This window comes from Jaculus jaculus, chromosome 5 (genome assembly GCF_020740685.1).
Source record: "Jaculus jaculus isolate mJacJac1 chromosome 5, mJacJac1.mat.Y.cur, whole genome shotgun sequence".
Classification (NCBI taxonomy): domain Eukaryota; kingdom Metazoa; phylum Chordata; class Mammalia; order Rodentia; family Dipodidae; genus Jaculus; species Jaculus jaculus.
The window spans coordinates 158128334-158148871 of NC_059106.1; the positions used below are offsets into that span (position 1 = coordinate 158128334).

A 20538-nucleotide genomic window follows, 5' to 3' on the forward strand; every position below is an offset into this window, starting at 1 on the left:
GTTTTTAATGTATTATAGAGAGAGGGAGAAGGAGAGAATGGATGAACCAGGGCCTCTAGCCAGTGCCACCGAACTTCAGATGCATGTGCCACCTTGCGTATCTGGCTTACAGGGGTCCTGGGGAGTTGAACCTGGGTCCTTAGGTTTCTCAGGCAAGTGCCTTACCTGCTAAGCCATATCTTCAGCCCAAAACAGTTGTTTTGAGACTGGCTCTTTGATATGATTTTTGTCTTCTGTGGGTTTTTTAAGTTCACTTCTTGTACTGTGGGCAATGAAATGTTAAAATAGGAAAAGGGTCACTGGGTAGCTGGTTCAGTCATTGTAACAGTTGCCTTTCAAGCATGAAGACCTGAGTCCGATCTCCAGAGCCTACATAAAATGCCAGGTATGAGTTGAATATGATGGCATGAGTTTGAAGCCAGCCTGAGGCTACAGAAGGAGTTCTAGGTCATTCTGGGCTACCGTGAGACCCTACCTGGAAAAAAACAAAGATGTCCATTGTGGTAGCATGGGGAGACAGAGACAGTGGCTTCCTGGGACTCATTGGCCAGCTAGCCTAGCCTACTTGGTGAGCTTCATACCATGAGAGTCCCTGTCTCAGAAAGGGAGACTACACCCAAGAGTATTCACTGTGTACACACACTAGGAAAAATGAATCACACATGTTTTAAATGGTCTCTGCATTGAGCTAATGTAAAAGAGACGACCTTGTCTGCATGTGCTGACTGTAGAGCCCTCTGGCCTTCACCGGGACACCTAGAGCTTGATTTAATATATCACCCTGCTCCAGTTTCTCGTTTCATGTAGTGAAGCTGACTTCAGCCAGCAGAGCAGGACTTGGTCCTTCTGTTTTTCTTTGAAATATCAACTCTTACATATTAACCAGATTTTTCACTCACATTATTTGGGATTACTGTTTTTGATTCTAAATTACTATGAAAATATAAGATTGAATTTTTTAATATTTTGGTCTTTTAAATTTTTTTATTTATTCATTTGCAAGCAGAGAGAGAGAGAGAGAGAGAGATAGAAGAGAGACAGAGGGAGAATGGGCACACCAGGGCTCCTAGCACTTGCACCCCTTGTACCTCTGGCTTACGTGGGTCCTGGGGAATTGAATCTGGGTCCTTCGGCTTCACAGGCAAGCACCTTAACCATTAAGCCACTTCTCCAACCCAGTTTTCTAAAAATATCTTATTTATTTGATTGAGAAAGAGGCAGATCGAGGGAGAGAATGGGCTTGCGAGAATGGGCTTGCCAGAGCCTCTGACCACTGTAAATGAACTCCAGGCACATGTGCAGATCCACCTTGTGCTTGGTGAGTACTGGGGAGTTGAACCTGGGTTCTTGGGCTTTGCAGGCAAGCACCTTAACCACTAAACCATCTCTTCAGCCCTAAAAGTTGTTTTTTATACTCTATCAAAGCTTGAGTCAGAAAGAGGTTTCATCTTCACTTCATGTCTCCCATTCTTGGCCATCTCTGCCTTCTCCCTTGCTGAGCTCTTGTCCCATATATCCTTCCTGACTCAGGGGCCACATACCCAGGGCTGCTGCCACAGGGACTAATCCACCAATGTGCACCTTACAAAGTTGTCTCTTCATGCTGTGTCCTCACTTTGTCCTCTGTCCACGTATGCACACAGACGTGCACACGGATACACACAAAGTAGGAAAAATGTAAAGTGAAACACCTTCCTTCCTATCGTCCCTCCAGTATTTGCTCCCTCCATCATCCTGATCTCCAGTTCAATTTTTTCTTGCATCTCACTGTTAATCTTTTAGAGCCTCTCAACACTGTCTCCAGTTGCCAAAACACGGATACACTTACTCTGGCCTGCTCATCATAGTCTACCTAGTAGGGAAGGGCTGGTCTTAACTGTCCCCAGTAGTAAGTGCTTTGTAACACTGACCTGTTCTTCATTGTTCAAGAATGAATCTAGGGCTGGAGATACAGCTTAGTGGTTAAGGCACTTGCCTGCAAAGCCTAAGGACCTAGGTTCAACTCCCCCGAACCCACGTAAGCCAGATGTGCAAGGTGACGCATGCATCTGGAGTTTGATTGCAGTGTTTAGAGGCCCTGGCGCTCTAATTCTTTCATGCATGCACATGCACGTTCGTTCTTTCTCTCTCATGAAACTATAATAAGTAATGAATCCATAAGCAGGAAATTAGGACCTGGAAGAAACCTGATCATCTGGGCTTATTGAGCAAGGTAAGGTGACAGAAAACAGGGCAGGTCTTAGTCCTTATGTCTCACCGTACACCCCTAAACTGCTCACTGGGACCAGCTCTTGTTAGTCAAACCACAAGATCAATTTGAGGTACTTTATTTATTTCTGCTGGGAACGTCAACCCATGTGGTCTGTTTCGTGATCAAGCCAGAAGAGTGCTGCTGACTGAGTGTGTTAGTGATGACTTCAGTCCTGTGCAATCGGGTGGTTACTCCTCCTCAACAGGGGTTTTCTTTCTTCCTGGAGGTACTGGGGGTTAAAGCCAGGGTGTCAAAGCACCACCGAAACAAACAAGTGTTTTCTTGTTTTTCATGCTTTCGGGTTTATACACTTCTGGTTTAAGTACTTTAATTTTCAGTAGTCTGGAAGGAAATTGTCGTTCTTTCTTGGTTAGTATTACAGGAGAAAATCAGATGTAAGAGGGCCTTGTCAAATTGTAGCTTTTTTGCTTTCAACCTGGCTGCTGGTTTAGCCTGGGACAGTTGGAAACCCCAGCATGGTTAGGTAGAAGAGATTTAAGAATAGTGACTTAAAGAAAAATAAACCTTAGGGGAAGAATTAGCCATGGAGCAGAGAAATTTCTACTTGCTCCAAGGCTGTGTGTTGTAAGAGGGAGACTCGTTTTGAGCACAGTGATGTGTGAAGTGCTGTGCATTTTCAAAGCCAGCGGGATCGGTGTGGATTTAGCATCAGAAGAACTGTACAGTTTGAGTCATGTCACCGTATCTAACAGTTGGTTACATTCTTGTCTTCTTGGACCTCCAGATGCTTCTCACTCTTAAGTTCCTTTTTAAACAAGCCATGGAGCGCTGGGGATGTCACTCATTGCAAGAATGTTTGCCTTGGTTCAGTCCCCAGCACAAGAAATACATGTGTGTGTGTGTGGTGTGATTGTGTACACACACACGTATATATTTATTTCTTGATGAGAATGGCTCACTGGAGTGTAATTTGGAGTGGCCTTTCACACACACACATATATTTATTTCTTGATGAGAATGGCTCACTGGAGTGTAATTTGGAGTAGCCTTTGCTGGAAACTCATGTCAAAATGTAATGTCCACATTAACAGTTGTCAGCCCTGCCTGTCTACAATTGCCCTGGGCCTTCCGCTTGGTGAGCTCTTGCATCCTGGTGATAGACGGTTACTGTCTGTGCGCTCTGGTCATTACATGGACTGTCTTGATTATTTATAGGAACTCAGAGAAATGCATAATAAGCAGCAACTCCAGAAGCAAAAGTCCATCGAGGCTGAGCGGCTGAAGCAGAAGGAGCAGGAGCGAAAGATCCTAGAATTGGAAAAGCAGAAAGAAGACGCCCAGAGGTGAGCAGGTTCAAGGCTTTGTGAAAGAAACTTTCCTCTTCTTCACCGAACTCCTTGAAAAGGTTACCATGCCAGAACTGTGGGGGGCAGGCACAGAAACATGCGTATGCATAAATCTCTTCATATATCAACACCCCCTGAAGGTTCTGTTAGTTCCCAGAGCTTTCCTATGTAGATAAATGGAATTAGATGAGAAAATTGGGCCACTTGCTTGGCTCATTTGCATGCTAATGACCAAAAGATGTTTCCAGTTCACAGCCTTTTAATAACAGTGGTGGTCAAAGTGCCTGGTTTGCAATCAAAGGCCCTGAGCCTGCTCGCTGCACAGGACCAAGAGCTGCCCCTGTCCCCTTTCTTCTTTATTGAAACTCCAGATTCAACCTGAGTACAGAAGGCAGAGCTCGCGTCACTGCTTAGGAGACAGATGCACTCCTGTCTCTTCTGTTTGACTATTTCATGTTTGTTGTCTCGTTTTTTTTCCATGTAACATTCTGTAGTCATTGTAAACATTTGTTACCTTTGGGTGCATGTTTTATTAATTTAGTATTGTTTACTATTTAAAATTCAGTTAAGAATAACCAAATGTTCCAGTGAGATGCTATAAATTGTAAAAATGAGTTATTGAAATTAGATCGAAAGAGAGAAAAACTGAGACCAGTTGTTGACCAGAGACTGAGCTCAGTGAAACTGCCCAGACCTGCCTTGTTCTGGTGTATGGAATCCTCTGAGCAGCTTTGTTTATGGTTTTGTTTATTAAATGCTAGTAGCGAGGTGGTGGTAGAGATCTTATAACAAATACAGGAGGGGTTTTTGCCTGTTTGTGTGCCCCCTCCCCCTTGGGTATGAAACCCTGTCAGTTGTGTTGAATAACTCAAATTCAGTCCTTTTCTTATCTTTAAAGTTTATGGAATGTTTTCATTATTAACATTGTGCTGCCTGCACCAAACTGCAATCCTGCAGAGTAGAAATAAGTGAAAATGTATTATTGAAAATACCATTAGGGCTGGAGAGATGGCTTAGTAGTTAAGTGCTTGCCTGTGAAGCCTAAGGACCCTGGTTCAAGGCTTGATTCCCCAGGACCCACGTTAGCCAGACGCACAAGAGGGTGCACGTGTCTGGAGTTCGTTTGCAGTGGCTGGAGGCCCTGGTGCGCCCATTCTCTCTCTCTTCATTCTCTCTTTCCTTGTCTGCCTCTTTCTCTATGTCAAATAAATAAATAAAGACATTTTAAATTATATATAAAATGTTTAAGAGTTCACTTAAAAAGAATTCTACACTGAATTTTTGTGGTAATAGAGTAGAAATATTAAAGAAAAATTAAATCTTGTCCAGGCTGAGCTCAAACCTGTGACAATCCTGCTTTAGGCTTCTGAGTGCTAGGACTGCAGAAATAATCCACCTTGCCCAGCTCAACTTCTTGACAATGGAAAATAAAAACATAATTTATTTAATATGTTTCTAATTCTAAATGCTGCCCATGTGCATTGCCCACATCATAGGACAGCAGATTAGAGTAGAAATTCTGGAAGAGGCTGCTTGGAATTGAACCCCAGGCACAGATGGCTGTGTGACATGGTCAAGTCATTTAGTATCTCTTCCTCAGCTTTCTCATCTGTAAAATGGGGATAATAATGGGTTCCACCTATTTGGTGTCAGAATTGGAGGAATTAATCTAGGGAGAGTTAATTATAATATTCAGCTTTCAGCATTTGTTTCATTTAACCAGTTTTTTGTGTTATAAAATATAATGGAATGGAGACTGGGAATTGAACTTAGTTGATAGAGTGCTTCAATGCATGCACAAAGCCCAGAGTTCAGTCCCCAGCACCATAAAAAGTAGGTGTTACGGCTGGAGAGATGGCTCAGATGCACAAAGTGGTGCATGCATCTGGAGTTCATTTGCAGCAGCTAGTGGCCCCAGCATACCCATTCTTTCTCTCTGTCTTTTTTTCTGTCTTAAATAAATTTAAAAAAAAAAAAAAAAGATGTGAGGAATACCCATAATCCTGGTAGTTGGGTAGTGGAGACGGGAGGATCAGAGAAGTTCAAAGTCATCCCTGGCTATTTAGTGAGTTTGGCTAGCCTGAGAAAATCTGTCTTTAAAAAAAAAGGGGGGGCTGGAGAGATGGCGTAGCGGTTAAGCGCTTGCCTGTGAAGCCTAAGGACCTCGGTTCGAGGCTCGGTTCCCCAGGTCCCACGTTAGCCAGATGCACAAGGGGGCGCACGCGTCTGGAGTTCGTTTGCAGAGGCTGGAAGCCCTGGCGCGCCCATTCTCTCTCTCTCCCTCTATCTGCCTTTCTCTCTGTGTCTGTCACTCTCAAATAAATAAATAAAAAAAAAATTAAAAAAAAAGGGGGGGGGATTGTGAGTGAAAGAAAAATCATTTCCAGACTCTTGATCATGTGTTGCAGATGACGACCATTGTAATTTTCATGGCCTAGTGTAGTCACAATCATTTATTGATGTCAGCTTCTGGAGAGGAGCTGTAATGATCTAATTGACTGAGGGCTTATTTAAACAATATTTCATTTGCAGCAAGTGTGTTGAGGTGTTCTTGTTTTTGTTTTTGTTTTTCAAGGTGGGGATCTCTCTCCACCCAGGCTGACCTGTAATTCACTATGCAGTTTCAGGCTGGCCTCAAACTCACCGTTACCCTCCTACCTCTGCCTCCTGAGTGCTGGGATTAAAGGCATGCACCATTATGCCTGGCTTTTAAAAACATATTTTATTGTTATTTATTTATTTGTAATTAGAGAGAGAGAGAGAAAAGAGAAACAGACAGAGAAGATGAGTGTTTTAGGGCCTCCAGCCGTTGCAAATGAACTCCAGATGCATCTGTCTCTTTGTGTATCTGTTTTTAGGCTTTGCAGGCAAGTGCCTTAAATGGCTAAGCCATCCCTCTAGCCTGGGTGTTTTTTTTTTTTAAGTTTAATTTATTTACTTATTTTTATTTTTGAGAGAGAGACAAAGAAAGGATGAAAGAGGTAGAGGAAGAGAGAATGGGCGCACCAGAGCCTTTCAGCCACTGTGAATGAACTCTAGATGTGTGTGGCCCCTTGTGTGTATGTGCGACATTGCACGCTTGTGTCACTTTTGCGTCTGGCTATACGTGGGACCTGGAGATTCATACAAGGGTTATGTGTGTATGATACATGGATATGTGGGTGGGATTGCAGGCGTGCCACGGCATGTGCGTGGAAGTCAGCAGGGTCTCTTGTTGGTAGCTTCCAGGGATGTTCTGCTGTCTCGGCTTCCCGACTCTCTGTAGTCCTATGCTACTGCTTCCGGTTCAGTGTCAGTTGCGAGGATCTGAACTCAGGTCCTCATGCTTGCACTGAGCGCCTCCCAGCCCTGGTTGGATGCTCTTTATTGTCAGAAACACTATGTTCATCCATGTTTTTTGATTTCTTTCTCGTTTTGTGTTTTGTAGTTTAATGCTGGTTTCACTATGGAGATTTACTCTTTCTCAGTCTTATTGCCACTTTGTGAAATACACCACAAATTTTCGTCTCTTCAGTGTTTTTCTAAATCATGTGATTTCGTCTCACTCAGAACTGGGAGTCCTGAAAAGCCTTTGTCTCATTGATTCCATTGCTCAATGTGGAGAACAATATTCCCTTGATGTTGAGCAGCCCATTGACTAGATGGAGTGTTCTGGTGCAAAGAGACCGCACTTTGTTAAGTCGGAGTTGCTTCCTCGCTGTAATCAAGCGTCTTTGTTGGCAGACGGGCTCAGGAAAGGGACAAGCAGTGGCCGGAGCGTGTGCAGCAGGAGGAGGAGCACCCGCGGCCTCGAAAGCCCCACGAGGAGGACAAGCTGAAAAGGGAAGATAGTGTCAAAAGGAAGGACAGTGAGGATAAAGGGAAGCCGGAGGCTCAAGACAAGCTGAGTCGGCTTTTCCATCCGCACCAAGAACCGACGAAGCCGGCCATCCAGGCGCCCTGGTCCACCGCAGGTACCAGAAGCCAGTGATTCTGGAGACCTAGGCTGCAGCTCATTGGTAGAGCACTTTGTGAGGTCCTGAGGTCCATCTGTCACCACCAAAAAGAGAAAGGAAGGGCAAGAGAGATGGCTTAGTGGGTAAAGGCACTTGCGTGCAAAGCCTTGATGGCCTGGGCTTGATTCCCCAGTACCCATGTAAAGCCAGACATACAAAGTTGCACATGATCTGGAGCTTATTTTTAGTGACAGGAGGCCATATTCTCTCAGTTTCTCTCTCCCTCTCTCTCCCTCTCTATCCCTGTCTCTCCCTGTCTCCTCCTCTCCTCACCTCTCCTCTCCTCTCCTCTCCTCTCCTCTCCTCTCCTCTCCTCTCCTCTCCTCTCCTCTCCTCCCCCTCCCCTCCCCTCCTCCTCTCCTCTCCTCTCCTCTCTCTCTCTCCAAATAAATAAAAATATTAAAAAAGAAAAAAATACAGAAAATATGTGCTGTCTTTCTCAAAGCCTCTTGAGAGAGATCTGTTTAATCCAGCCCTATTTTCAGTAAATTCATAGAGATATGATCCTTGTCTTTTGTTCTGGGCACCCCAACTTTTCATTCCCAGGTCTGTTAAGGTAGCCCTATGGCATCCAGGAGGCCTCTGCAGAAATGACCACAATGACATGAAGTTCCCTCCTCAATCCCCATTTGTACACCCTGTCTAAACAAAAACAGCTTACTGTTTCTCGTTTGTTACTTTCCCTGGAATTTCTGAAGTCTGTCATTATCTTTTATCTGCACTGCATAAAACAGTTTCTTGCCTTTCTAAAAGTTTGACTGATGTTTTTTTCTTTTCCGTGCCCTATAGTTCTTTAAACAGGTAAATGAATAAATAACATAAATAGTAATTAAAATAACTAGTAAAAGTTGTCCTTTAAATAGTATCAGGAGCAAGCTAGAATGCGTTTTCAGAACAACTGTGCAGTTGTGTGATGCCATACAACTCTGCAACTAATAAATGAGCTGAAGAAAGTGGTAATTTATTTGTGCTGTCATCAGTCGGCTTCCTTATCACTGTGATGTGCAGACAGAAACAAATACTTAACATTCCATGACAGTTTACTTGTTTTCCTTCCCTCTGAGATGGGAATGAGGTGCAGCGCTGGGTCAGGCACCGTCCCTGCCTAAGCTGCTCGCAGCTCGAAGAAGGACAGACAGTCATCAGATCAAGGCAGTCGAATGGGCACGAGCATGTCATAGGACAGACAACTTTGTTTTCTAGTAATTTTGATGATCTGAAAAGTTTCCCCTGACATAATCGCCTTGTGTTTCCTCTCCATATAAGAGCTAGATTCATTTTCCCTCTTAGGACAGTGGGAAATTTTACATATCACATGGTTGAAGACCACAGGGAGTTAGTAATTCTTTTTTACTCCTTCCCAGATAAAATAGATAGGTGTCGAGATACTGTTAGCCCTTGGGTAGAAAGTTCATAGGGCTGTTACTGTTTTATCAGAACCCCAAAATGTCCACATGCTTGCATGCATATTTAAACATTTGATTTGCTTTGAATCTAAATTATTTTCATTTAGAGTTCTCCCTTGGGTGTATCCTTTCCCTGGGAAATGCCCAAGACTTAGTTTGCCAGGGGCCATTGTTAGGTAGCCATAGTAGGTGAAATTGGTAATACTTAGGTATGGCATGAGCATGCTGACGCCCAAACACCAACATTTCCATATCTGTCACTGTGAAAGTTGTGTTTCTCTCCCCTGCAAGAGTGTCCCCAGCAGATCAGCTGGTGCCATGTTCTAGCAACACCCTGGGAGGGAAGCAGAGACTGCTGATGCTTTACAGATGTACACCAATGGAATGCAGGCCCAGAGGCACAGAGGAAGGCCCCTTTGGCAGCCCCACCTGCACTCCATGCTGGAGAGAGTGCCCTAGTGAGCTCACCAGTGCACTGGAGCGGCCAACCTCAGATTCAGCCCTCCTCTGGCAGTCAGCCTGTGTCATATGTCTTGAGTGGATGGAAGTAGTATGGGATAACTTAAGGTAGACTGTAGAGATGTTAGTTTGTTTTGTCATAACCTTGGTGTTTCCTGTCATATTTTCTGTCCTCCTAACTGTCTTCTTTCTATGAACAGAGAAAGGCCCGCTTACAGTTTCTACACAGGAGAATGTAGCAGTGGTCTATTACCGGGCACTGTACCCGTTTGAATCCCGAAGTCATGACGAAATCACCATCCAGCCAGGAGATATTGTCATGGTAAGAGACACTCCAGTGGGAGATTGTGTGTTTTCATTTAGAGTTCACCCTTGGGTTTATCCTTTCCCTGGGAAATGCCCAAGGCTTAGTTTGCCAGGAGCCATTAGGTAGCCATAGTAGGTGAAATTGGTGCTTAGGTATGGCATTTGGTTGCATAAATATGAAACTGTCAACAAGTGTAAAATCCAAGAATCCAGTGTCTTAAGTTTTTTTTTATTCTTTCAAGCATAAGCACAGCCTTCTTTCCTTCTTATTAGAATGGAAGGGAACTTCAAAACTGTGCCCTAACATCACTTTACAGTAGTTGCTAGACAGTGCTTTCATCACAGCATGTAGCATATTTCTAAACCTATAAATGTCTGAATTTAGATGACTACTTATATACTGTGAGTCTTTTAAACATAGTGTAATTGCAGCATACTCGGTTATCAATCACAGTTGCCAGTGGTAACTTTTGCAGCTGATGGACTACAGCGTTCTCTGAAGGTCATGCCCTCCCTTAATTGTACGAACTCTGAATTATGTGAAAAGTAATGAATTAAATACAGTGAACCCACTACTCAGAAAATCAGCAGAAATGTTCAGAATTTTGCATTGTTGTAATTTGTTTCCATAGGGCACTTCTTAATCTTTAAAGTTGTGACCAAAATGATAAGGATCAAGTTAAGAAAGAAAGTAAAGCAATGTAGTTGATTTAAAATGCTTTCTTCAAGAAAACAGTAATTCCTTGGTTCACTTAGAAATGGTCAAACTTTCAGAGGCCTTTTTTTAAGGGATGAAAATGATGCCAAATTTTGAAAGAAGTGTGAAAGTTCAGAGTGAAGACAAACATGTTTCTCATACTTTTATATGGAAATAAGCTGTATTGTAATGAGAAGCTTGCTTCTTGGGAGGATCTGCTGGCGCTGGTCCCATAGCTACATTCCTGTGACAATGACAAACCTTTTCCTGGAGTTGGCTAGTTAATGCCCTCTCGATTAGATGAGTAGAGTGTAGATGTGCTGTAAGATAAGACATTCATTAAACATCTATTTTGCCTTGCTTTCAAACCTTTGCTTTCCTGGTGGAGGTTAAAGGGGAATGGGTAAGTGCCTCATGTCAGGAAGTCTGCATCTCCTTCCATGTCTTGTTCCTTTAAACATCTTGAATTCTGTATGAGTACACGTATCTTTGGGTGTTTTGGCAGTACAGTCGTGTTTGGAGTTTGTGTAGTAGGGTGTGCTAAAAAAAAAAAAAAAAGAACGAAGGTGTAAATTGTCTTATTCATCTGCAGGTTCCTGTTTGCTGGGTTCCAATTTTCCAGGTTCCGGTTAAAACTAGTCGGATGGCTCTGTATTTGGGAAGTCACCATCTCAGCCCATGGCCAAGAGTTCCAACTATATTAAATTGAAAAGATAAAAAAAAAAAAATTGAAACTTTTTCTTTTAAAAGAGAACACTAGGGGCTGGGAAGATGACTCAGCAGTTAAAGGTACTTGCTTTCAAAGCCTGTCGGCTCCACCCGCATAAGCCAGACCAAAAAAAAAAACCAAAAAACAAAAAAAACTGGCCCAGGTACCTGGTGTTGGTTTCCAGTTGCAAGAGGCCTTGGTGCCTGCCTCCGCCACGCTCACACGTGCAAATAAATGAGAAAAAAAAAAATTAACAGAAAATTGGAATGATTTTTTTTTTTTTTTTTGGCTTAAAAGAAGCCTGTTGGTTTTGTTTTCTTCTGTTTTGTTTGAGATAGGGTCTTACCTAGCCCAAGTTGACCTCAAGCTTACTATGTAGTCAAGGCTGGTCTTGAACTCTTGATCTTCCTGTTCCCACTTCCCAAGGTCTGGGATTAGGTGTGCTTCACCACACCGAGTAAAAAAGCACTAAGGACCAGAAGTAGAGACTGGGAGGTGGCTCAGTGGATAGAGGGGATTGTTAGCAAAGCCTCCTGGCCCGGGTTCGATTCCCAAGCTGCTCACGTAAGCCTAATGCGAAAAGTAGCACAGCTGTCCGGTGTTCCTCTGCAATGGCAAGAGCTCCTGGAGCACCGTGCACACACGCCCGCGCACTAGTTTAAAAGCAAGTGGAAGTCCGGGCCCAGCCGTGAGCACGAGGTCTTGAGTGTAAAGCTCCAGTAGCGTGTAAACTGTGGGAAGGGGTAGCCAGCGGCCCGTGATCCCAGCACTGGGGAGACAGAGACACAGGATCCCGGGGCAAGCTGGCTGGGTAGGCTAGCTGGATCGGTGAGCTTTGAGTCCAAATACGAGACCCTGTCTCGTTATATAAGATGCAGAGTGATCCAGGAGAATGGACACCGGACATCAGCTTCTGGCTTTCACACGCATGCACAGATGTGCACCCACCCTCATACAGACATGCATACCACATGCACATGCAGTAGAGACGATTCGTTTTATTTGATCTTATTTTTGTTTTTCAAGGTAGGGTCTTGCTCTAGCCCAGACCGGAATTCACTTTGTAGTCTTAGATGGGCCTTGAATTTACAGCAGTCCTCCTACCTTGGCCTCCAGAGTTCTGGGATTAAAGGCATGCGCCACCACACTCAGCCAAGCTTTGTAATGTGTTGTGAAGAACTCCAGTTACTACAGAAGACTGGTTGACTTAGGCAAGTCAACAGAGGATAAAAGAGACAGTAGCAGATGAAGTAAAGTTGTAGGTAATGAAAAAAAGACCTGCCCAACTGCAGACCTGTGCGCCCAGCACCCAGGGGGACAGGCAAGAGGGTCTTAAATTCAAACTCTGCCTGATCTACCTAGCAAGACCCTTTCTTTCCCTCCCCCCCCCCCCGCAAAAAAAAAATCATTAGAAGATAAAAATACGCTTAACTTCCTGAGTGATTGGGAAATGTAAGTTAAATAACAAGGTAGCATTGTTCTCTCTCGGATAAGACATTTAAAAGCCTGGTACTACTCAGCTTTGTGGAGAGTATTGAGAAGTGGTCATAGTCATGGCAGGCACACCAGGCATACCGATTGGCCTTTCAGAGGGCGGTCTGGTAAGACCTGTTCATATTTTAAAGTCCTGCTATTTTTTTCTTTTTTGATTTCTCAAGGTAGGGTCTCACTCTAGCTCAGGCTGACCTGGAATTCACTCTGCATTCTCAGGATGGCCTCGAACTCACAGCGATCCTCCTACCTCTGCCTCCCAAGTGCTGGGATTAAAGGCGTGCACCACCACTCCCGGCTTTGTTATTTTTTCTGCTCTCCTATTTGGGGAGTTGTGTCAGTTTCAAGTACAAATACATGTGTTCATGGATATTCACTGTAACATTGTTGGTAAAAGCAAAATAAATGGCCCAGTGTCCATCACCAAGAGGATATGTAAGTGATCCAAGCTAAGCACACACAGAGGATGTTTTACAAATACATAGATCTACATATGCAGATACTCTGCATTTTAAAATGGGCACAATATGTGCAGTATGACTGCATACTATAAGATTAAATCTGGAAGCCTTGGCATGGTGACACATGCCTTTAATCCCAGCACTCAGGAGGCAGAGGTAAGATCACCATGAGTTCAAGGCCACCCTGAGACTACATAATGAATTTCAGATTAGCCTGGGCTAAAGTGAACCCCTACCTCAAAAAAAAAAAAAAAATCTTGGTATACATTTGTATATTTGCATGAGAACAGTTTTTTGTTTGTTGTTGTGTATGTCTCTGTGTGTGTGTTGTTGAGGGTTGAACTGAGTTCACTTTTGTGCAGGCTAGGCAAGTGCTCTGTCCCTGAACTATATCGTCAATCCTGTATGTTCATAATTAACAGTCTTGAAAGATACATGCCAGACTGTTAATAGCACTAGATAGACAGTATTGGGGTAGTTTACATGTCTGACCATATGTATGTATTTCTGTATCAGTTTCATAATTATAAGTGTACTACATATGTAATTTTTAAAATAGTACTAAAATTCAACTTGTAGGATACATATAATAGAGAATAGTACTACCAGACTCAAATGATATTTATTCATATTATTTCAAGTAGTTTGTAATTTAAAAACATGAGTATAGGGCTGGAGAAATGGCTTAGCAGTTAAGGTGCTTGCATGCAAACCCAAAGATCCAAGGTTCGATTCCCCAGGACCCACATAAGCCATATACACAAGGTGGCACATGTGTCTGGAGTTTGTTTGCAGTGGCTGGAGACCCTGATGTGCCCATTCTCTCTCCCTCTCTCAAATGAATAAAAATAAAAATTATTTAAAAAGAAAAAAAGAAAAGAAACATGAATATGAAAAACATGTAGTAAGAAATTAATCTCCTGTAGTTGCATAATCCCAGGGTCACTTAATCCCAGGGTCACTTTTCTTCTGTGAGAAACCCTGAGACTTCTCAAACTTCCTTGAAGAAATAGCAGTCAATACATAGAACTTTAGAAGCCTGCTTTCCCTCTATAGTGTCGGTAGTGTTAGGGTGCTTTAAAATTTGAAATTCTTGGTCATCACCCTAGTTTTCTCCAAAAATAGATTTTCAAATTTAGCAGTAATGTAATGTGTTACATGGTAACTTACTCTAAATGTTGGTAATACAAATACAAAATGGTGTCTATCATTCATATATTTAAAATGTGTTTTATATCATGAAACATGAGACTCATGAAAAGGCCAAGTTGTGATGAAGTTTAGGGAATATTCAGTAACTGAAAGCAGCTTAAAGGGGAAAGGAAGCCATGTGAATTGATTGGCTCAGGGAAGTTTTCTTAACTGAGGCTTCTTAGTTGATTTTTATCCTGTTGGTTAAGGCTTAAAGGCTTTGGAAGTAAATGGCCTGTGATCAGATGTAGGTTTCCATACCTGGAGGATGAAATTTGACACCTGTAGTGTATTGGAATAGCAGTTAGGTAGAAACAAGAAAACCTTTCCTCACTGCCAGTCATATAAATGTTGGTGTGAGGGCTGGATAGATGGCTTAGCAGTTAAGCGCTTGCCTGTGAAGCCTAAGGACCCCGGTTTGAGGCTTAATTCCCCAGGACCCACGTTAGCCAGATGCACAAGGGGGCTCATGCGTCTGGAGTTCATTTGAAGTGGCTGGAGGCCCTGGCGCACCCATTCTCTCTCTCTCTCTCTCTCTCTCTCTCTTTCTGCCTCTTTCTCTCTCTGTCACTGTCAAATGAATAAATAAATAAATAACAAAAAAATTTTAAATGTTGGTGTGAGACTTGGATAGCACTGAGTATGTCAGAACTGCTTAAGAGGATTACACCCCATTAGCCCTCAGACCTTCTGGTAACTCTCAATCTACATACACAGTTCAGAATTCTCTTTAGGTCCTTTTGTTAGGCTGTGTCAGGAGCCTCTGATCCGACCTGACCTCTCTGTCCTGTCAGGACTAGCTTTAAGTCAGTTCTAGAAAATATCTTCCTTAAAATCCCCAAGGAAGAGAAGGCCCTCTTTAGGCATTAACCAGCCATCAACCAGTCATTTTCTTCTAAAAGTTGCCTTCTAAGTGATACCCTCAAAATAATTTGAACTTCTTTTCTTCTGATAGAGAACATTTTTTTCCTAATGTTGTCATGACTTTTTCTTCTATCTTCTTAAGATTTCCATAAACTCAACCTCTGAGCTCAGCTTGTTTAGTAATAATTATATCACTGCTAGTGTATGCCTCTGATAATACATACAGGATCAGATCTCATCCATGAGCCTGTGCTGAAATAAAGGTTTTTTTTTTTTTGGTTTGGTTTTTTGAGGTAGGGTTTGCTGTTGCCCAGGCTGACCTGAGTTCACTATATGATAGTCTCAGGGTGGCCTTGAACTCACAGCATTCCTCCTACTTCTGCCTCCCAAGTACTGGGATTAAAGGCGTGCACCACCACGCCCAGCAAAATAAAGTTTTATTGGAACACAGCCAGGATTGTGCATTCGCATGTTGTCTGCAGCTGTCTTTGTGCTATAACAACAGGTCTGCTTACTTGCACTCAAGGAACCGTCTTCCAGGCTAGTACTGTAGAAGTTTTCATATCCTCACCCGAGACCTTGGCGTAAAACCTATTTGGAAATTGGCACATCTATGAAGCATGCATTTCCTCAACACTCTTGGTTTCATTCAGTGCATCTCAACCTATTTGCTGTACTTAAGACATTCAGTTTATAAAAAGAAAGGGTTCGAAGCTGGTGTGGTGGCTCACGCCTTTAATCCCAGTACTTGAGAGGCAGAGGTAGGAGGATTATTGTGAGTTCAAGGCCACGCAGAGATTACGTAGTGAATTTCAGATCAGCCTGAGCTAGAGTGAGACCCTACCTGGCGGGGGGGGGGGGGGGGGAGGGAGGAAGGAAGGAAGGAACGGAGGGTTTGGCTGGGGGAGTGGTGATGTATGCCTTTAATCCCAGCATTCAGGAGGCAGACGTAGCAGGATCACTGTAAATTCGAGGCTAGCTGAGATTACACCTGGTGCAATAGTACAATAGAAAGGGTTTTGTTTTTTTTTTTTCTTTTCTTGAGCACAGTTTTAGAGGTTTCAGCCCATATTAGTTGGTTCTGTTGGTTTGGGCAAGGCTCCACACCGGGCATGAGTGGGTGGTCGAACAAAATTGCTTTCAAGAAGTGAAAGAGAAGCGAACTGGGGTCCCACGATCCCTTTCAAGGACCTATGTCCCAGTCACCTCTCAGTAGTGCTGTCCTGGTGAGCAAACCTCTTACCACATGGACTAGGATAGGTATTCAAGTCCCAAAGCAGGGGTCTTAGAAGTACTCAAACTGCCGAATGAAGCTGGCAGCCATTGCCCTGTTCATGAGAAGAGAAGCATAGGTAGGTAGAACTGTCGGTCTCTGGACTTGTACCTAGCGGACTTGAATCTGACATGGCTTCTGTGAGCGCTTGAGCGCTGAATCAGTGACATGCAGTATGTGGCGTATTTTGTAAACTGTCTGTAACAAAATCCAACAGCGTATGCAGTCTGTAGGGCTTGTGCTTCACTTTGATAATGTCCTACCAGAATTATCCCAAATGATTTAGAATAGTGCAGTAGGACTCATTAAATGAAATTAAATCATATCCTTGTTGGTAATAAAATTCCTCTTGTGGTGCTGGAGAGATGCTCAGCAGTTAAGGTGCTTGCCTGCAAAGCCTAACAACCCAGGTTTGAGTCCCCAGTACCACATAAAGCCAGGTCCACAAGGTGGCACACATGTTCGTTTTGCAATGGCTAGGAGCCCTGGTACAGGCAGTGGTGGCTCACGTCGTACAGTTACGAGGATCCCCGTGAGTCCCAGGCCACCCTCAGACTACATAGTGAATTCTAGGTCAGTCTGGACTAGAGCAAGACCCTACCCCCCCACACACAAAGAAAATCCTCTTACTACCATCAGTATATGAGTGTACCTTATAATATAAAAATCCTCATACAACCTGGCATGTTGCAGTTTATACGCTTAACATCTTAGTCTGTCATAGTATGTTTTTCAAAAGTTGGCTTGGCAGTTTTCCAACTCCAAGAAGAAATTTTCATCTTTATATATTCACCTTTATGTTTTTTTTTTCTAAATGATTGATTTAGTGGCAGATTAGATTGATAGTTTGGGTATTAGGAGTGAGTTTTTTTTTTCAAGGTAGGGTCTCACTTTAGCTCAGGCTGTCCTGGAATTCACTATGTAGTCTCTGGGTGGCCTCGAGCTTAAGGCAATCCTCCTACCTCTGCCTCCCAAATTCTGGGATTAAAGGCATGTGCCACCATGCCCATCTAGGAGTAAATTTTTATTATCTCTTCTTAATCTTAAAGAAAATAGATTCTTAAGAGTAAGTTAAGGGTATAGAAATGGCTTAACAGTTAAGAAGCTTTCCTGTAAAGCCTAAGGACCCCAGTACCCATGTAAGCCAAATGCACATGATGGTACATGTGTCTGGAGTTTGTTTGCAGTAGCTAGAGGCCATGGCATGCCCATTCTCTGTCTGTCTGCCTCTCTCTCTCTCTCTCCCTCTCTCATAAATAAATAATTTTTTTTTAAAAAGCTGGGTGTGGTGGGGCACACCTTTAATCCCAGCACTCAGGAGGCAGAGATAGGAGGATCACCATGAGTTAAAGGCCAGCCTAAGACTACATAGTGAGTTCTAGGTCAGCCTAGACTACATAGTGAGACCCTACCTTGAAAACAAACGAACAGAAAAAGTAAGTTAAAGTAATTGAGACTATTGTTTGGGCTGCAGTTGAACCACTAGTGGATTTTCTTGGTTGAAAGTGAAATACATTAGTACCTTTGGTGATGGGAACTCCTGTTGGCAGGGCTAAGAACCTAAGCTAAGTTGCCACTTCTCCAGCTCCTATGGGTACACAGAGGTGCAGCACCCAGAGGTGGGTTGGGCATGGGGAGGTAGACTTTTCCATGGGATGGGACATTTTTTCTCTAGGCTTCTGACCCAGTTTCTCAGGTTCACTAAAAGTCTTGTTAACCACTGTCTCAGGGAATGGTGATAGGTGCTAGATCGTGTCTGGAGAATGCAGAGTTAAAATTTGAGTAGTTAACATTGAGCAGCCTAATGAGAGTTCCAGACAGGCAGTGATCAGGGATCAACATGGATCACCACAGGAGATGACCATGGCAAGAAAGTAAGCCCCAAGTTCCGGGGCCCTAGACAGGCTCTCGGAGCAGAGAAGCAGAGTTTGTTTAGAGCGAATTATACAGATGCCAAGACCAACATCCAAGGATGAAGTCAGAGCTGGGCAATAGGAGAAATGGCTTTAAAAAAAAAATCTTATCAGCCAGGCATGGTGGCACACACCTTTAATCCAGCACTCGGAAGGCAGAGGCAGGAGGATCACCGTAGGAGACTGCATAGTGAATTCCAGGTCAGCCTGGCCTAGAGTGAGACCCTAAGAAAAACAAAACAAAACAGGAATCTATCTTAGCTAACCCTTTCTCATATGCCAGGCAAACTTGCAAAGGTGGCTCAATCTTCATAGCCACCGTACTGAGGTGAGTGTTTTTCTAGGGCCCCAGAAATTAAATTTGCCCAAAGGCACCCAGGCATGAAGCTTCAGAACTAGCATTTCAGTTGAGCCAGTGAGATTGCGGAGATCACACCTGAAAGCCTAGTGTCTGTCTGATACAGACTCCTAACTCTACCTGCCATCGCCTTCCGTCCTAGAGTGGGAAGGGCTGGGCTTGGCCACGGAACCCACTCCAGAGCAGGGGAGTGCTGGCAAGCTTAGCAGCAGCTGTGGTTACACTGCAGTAATGCCACCTGCCGCTGGTAAATAAGAACCAGGAAGGAAAAGGATCCCATAAGTTCAAGGCCAGCCTGGGACTACAGACTCAGGTCAGCCTGTGCTAGAGGGAGAATCCACCTCGAAAAAACCCGTTGGTGTAGAATACAACCTCTATGAAATTTTTAAATGGAAGACATCTATAATGTTGTGTACACTTTTTGTTTGTTTGAGGCAGGGTCTCAGTCTAGCCTAGAACTCATTATGTAGACCAATCTGGCCTAAAACTCATTGTGATCCTCTTAACTTCCCAAGTGCTGGGATTAAAGGTATGCGCACCACACCTGGCTCTCTGTGCATTTTCGTGGGTATTAAAGTTAAGTTTGTACGAAAGAGTATCGTGTTCTTGCTAGACTCGGCCATGACTGTGAGCACTCCCTCCGCTTTCTTGTGTCCTGTGTCTGTGGAGCAGCAGCTAAGGCAATACTTTTTTTGTTAATTCTCCTTGTCCCTATGCTGAATAAATACTTCATTAGTCAGGGTTTTTAGAGTACTAAATTTGGCCGGGCATGGTGGTGCTTGCCTTTAATCCCGACTCTTGGGAGGCAGAGGTAAGGAGGAATGCTGTGAGTTCAAGGGAGTGCCAGGTCAGCCTGGGCTAGAGTGAGGCCCTATTTCAGAGACCAAAAAAAAAAGTACTAAATTTGTATTGATTGCACACTTCACTTTGCTTTCAGCTTTAAATAAAAGCCAAGTCAAATGATCTTAGTAATAACACGACTTTCTGATTGACGGAGCTTGTCGGATTGCTTGACAACTCAAAATAGCTCCGATACTTTACACTGTAAGCTTGAGGACTTGAGATGCTTTATCCCAACTGCCATTATGAGAATAAGGAGAGGGAAACGTTTGTTAAAAGTGCAGGTTAAGATCTTAAATACTTTCCGTTTTAATGTTTATAAGTCATTTTTCCCAACACGAGATTAAGATGAAGAAATTTCTATGTTGTGTGTCAGTCAAGGGTTAGAGGGCTTGGGGTGTTTGATGTGTGTGGGGACTGACTTAGTTCTGCTTAAGTTAAATATTGTGACTTCCTACAGGTGGATGAAAGCCAGACTGGAGAACCGGGATGGCTCGGAGGAGAATTAAAAGGAAAGACAGGATGGTTCCCTGCAAACTATGCAGAAAAGATTCCAGAAAATGAGGTTCCCACTCCAGCCAAACCTGTGATTGATCTGACATCTGCCCCTGCTCCCAAATTGGCTTTGCGTGAGACTCCTGCCCCTTTGCCAGTGACTTCTGAGCCCTCCACAACCCCCAACAACTGGGCTGACTTCAGCTCCACGTATGTGTTGCCATGCTTTTTCTCATAGCTTTGAAATCCAAATTTAAGACCCCTTCCCCCCCCCCCCCCCCGCTTTTTTCTCAGGCCTACTGACAATCAGGATTCAGCCTCTGAACTAGAGCTAACACTGTTGCCTAAGAGTAATTGACCAGGGCAAAAAATAAAGACAGCTGTCTTGCTCAATAATTTGTATCTCTTACTCTTGGGGAAGAAATGGAGAAATACAACTTCCTAATGCCATGTGCTGACTGATACCCATGTCAGCAGATGCGTAGTCATTTCCTGCAGGCTGGGAAATGGCACGATTTTGCT

At 43.5% G+C, this 20538-nt stretch overlaps 1 protein-coding gene across 9 annotated transcripts in view; it reads left to right on the plus strand.

Annotated features, from left to right (window-relative positions):
• Positions 1-20538, plus strand: part of Itsn1 (intersectin 1) — a 227127-nt gene that overhangs the window by 129488 nt on the left and 77101 nt on the right. For 7 of the 9 annotated variants that reach the window (XM_004654454.2, XM_045150359.1, XM_045150363.1 and 4 more), the window contains exons 17-21: positions 3428-3555; positions 7282-7511; positions 9619-9740; positions 10810-10824; positions 19982-20226. In XM_004654454.2, the coding sequence (XP_004654511.2) occupies positions 3428-3555; positions 7282-7511; positions 9619-9740; positions 10810-10824; positions 19982-20226 (740 nt within the window). The remainder of the gene's footprint in view (positions 1-3427; positions 3556-7281; positions 7512-9618; positions 9741-10809; positions 10825-19981; positions 20227-20538) is intronic. The other 2 variants (XM_045150358.1, XM_045150360.1) reach the window with 1 other exon arrangement.